This window comes from Babylonia areolata, chromosome 20 (assembly GCF_041734735.1).
Source record: "Babylonia areolata isolate BAREFJ2019XMU chromosome 20, ASM4173473v1, whole genome shotgun sequence".
NCBI lineage: Eukaryota > Metazoa > Mollusca > Gastropoda > Neogastropoda > Buccinidae > Babylonia > Babylonia areolata.
Genome location: NC_134895.1, coordinates 2,301,076 through 2,303,575, shown reverse-complemented (window position 1 = coordinate 2,303,575; position 2,500 = coordinate 2,301,076). Strand labels below are relative to the sequence as shown.

Here is a 2,500-nt window from a genome sequence, read left to right as displayed (position 1 = left end):
TTTTTTCCTTATTCTTTTTTTTTATTGTTGATGTTGTTTTTTGTTATGAAAAATTCATCTTTATGTATATGTGGGTGTTTGGTTTTGTTTTTTTTGTCTCTCCAGGGACCAAGTGGATCTCCCGGGGCAAGAGGGATGGTGAGTGAAATGTGTGTGTTTGTGTGTGTATGTGTGTGTGTGTGTGTGTGTGTGTGTGTGTGTGTTTTTGCGTGTGTGTGTGTATGTGTGTGTGTTTGTGCGTGCGTGTGTGTGTGTGCGTGTGTGTGTGTATGTATGTGTGTGTGTGTTTGTGCATGTGTGTGCGTGAGTGTGTGTGTGCGTGTGTGTTTGTGTGTGTGTATGTATGTGTGTGTATGTATTTGTGTGTGTGTGTGGGTGTGTGTGTGTGTGCGTGTGTGTGTGTGTGTATTTGCGTGTGCGTGTTTGTGTGTGTGTGTGTGTGTGTGTGTCTGTCTGTCTGTCTGTTTTTTCTCGTTCGCTTGTTTACTAATGGTTATGATTACTTAAAATATTTAATCTCTAGGAACGAACCTATCACTGTTGTGTGTGTGTGTGTGTGTGTGTGTGTGTGTGTGTGTGTGAGACACCACCAGCAGCCCCTCCCCGCTGCACATCCTGAACGTCATGTTTCCCCGCGACTGCTTCATCCCCACCCCCCTTCACCCGTTCAAAAAGAAATAAAATAACTAAATTTAAAAAAAAAAGGGGGGGGGGGGCGGCAATACAAGGGCATCCAGGAGTCACGGCATGGGTGCGGCCCGGCCCCCTCAGAGTGTAAGGAGTTAAGGGCCGAAACACTTGACTGAGGGGGGCTTCTTCTCTGAACACCTTGTAATGTCCAGCTTTCCCAAGAGTTTCTTATCACTCACACCCTTTCTCTCTCCCGCTTTCTCTCCCTCTCTCTCCCTCACTCTCTTTCTCTCCATCTCTGTCTCCCCCCCCTCTCTTTCTCTCTCACTCCCTATCTCCTTCTCTCTCCATCTCGGTCTCTCCCCCCCTCTCTCTCCCTCCCTCTCTCCTCTCTCCCTGTCTCTCTCCCCCCTCTCTCTCTCCCTCTCTCTCTCCATCTCTGTCTCTTCCCCCCTCTCTGTCTCTCCCTCCCTCTCTCCATCTCTCTCTCCTCCCCTCTCTCCCTCCCTCTCTCCTTCTCTCTCCATCTCTCTCTCTCCCCCCCTCTCTCCCTCTGCATTCTCTCTCCCTCTCCCCTCTTTCTCTCCCTCCCTCTCTCCTTCTCTCTCCATCTCATCTCTCCCCCCCTCTCTCTGTCCCTTCCTCTCTCCTTCTCTCTCCTCGTCTCTCTCTCCCTTCCTCTCCTCTCTCCATCTCATCTCTCCCCCCCTCTCTCTCTCCCTTCCTCTCTCCTCTTTCCATCTCTCTCTCTCCCCTCCTTCCTCCCTCTACATTCTCTCCCCCCCCTCTCTCTCTCCCTCCCTCTCTCCTTCTCTCTCCATCTCCTCTCCCTCTCTGCATCTCTCTCTCTCTCTCTCGCCTCTCTCCATCTCTCTCTACACCCCTCTCTCCACCCCCCTCTCTCTCTCCCTCTCTCCTCTCTCCATCTCCCCCCTCTGTCCCCCCGCTCTCCATCTCTCTCACCCCCTCTCTCTCTCCTCTCTCTTCCTCTCCTTTTCTCTCCCTCCCCTTATCTGTCTCCCTTTTTCTCTCCCTCCTCTCTGCCCCCCCTCTCTCTCTCACTCTCTCCCTGTCTCTCTCTTCCTCTCACTCTGTCTCACTCTCTCCCTGTCTCTCCCGCCCCCCCTCTCAATCTCCCTCACTCTCCCCATCCCCCCTCTCTCCCTCAGTCACCTACACCCGCTCTCGTTGCTTCCACAGCAAAGTGCTCGCAGGTCAGGGTTTGTGTTGGGGGTGTCCCGTTTGTCATGGAACAGCTCCAAGGCAAACTGCTGACTCACAAACTGTGTCGTTTCTCACGTGCAGGGATTATTGTTTCTCCTTTCTTTCTTTCTTTCTTTCATTCTTTCTGTCTCCTCCTTTTTCTTCTTCGTCTTAGTCTTCGTTCTTTCTTCTTCTTTTTCTCCTCCTCCTCCTCCTCCTCCTCCTCCATACATTTATTTTTCTGGTAAATTAATGCGGCATTCTGTTTTTGATGAGAAAGTTTCCTTGCTGACTCACAGACTGTGTCTTTCTTCTTTTTCTCTCCCCCCCCCCCCCCACCCCATCCCCCCTTTCTGTAGACATCTTCCTGGTGATTTAAATCCGTAGGGAATATCCTCAATGTCCCCGTTCCGCTTCATCCCTTCCATTAAAAACATGATAATAATGAATAGAATACTTCAGAGAACAAGGTTGTGGTTAAATCCAAAACGACCTCTTGAGGGTACAAGGAAAAACAAAAAACCAAAAAAATATGGAAAAGAAAAAGACAAAGAAAACGTGGTGACTGTAAGTGCGTGGTTACACAGTTCATAATAATGGAAGCCTTTTACGACTTAGTCTTTTGTGAAGGACTGTGACTCTCGCTTTAGGAGACAAAATCGCATTG

General features: G+C 49.7%; 1 protein-coding gene across 1 annotated transcript in view; it reads left to right on the top strand.

Moving 5' to 3' along the window:
* The window catches only part of LOC143294844 (uncharacterized), a 363,289-nt gene that overhangs the window by 339,492 nt on the left and 21,297 nt on the right, over positions 1-2,500 (top strand). The window contains exon 37 of the mRNA XM_076606352.1: positions 106-138. Within this exon, the coding sequence (XP_076462467.1) occupies positions 106-138 (33 nt within the window). The remainder of the gene's footprint in view (positions 1-105; positions 139-2,500) is intronic.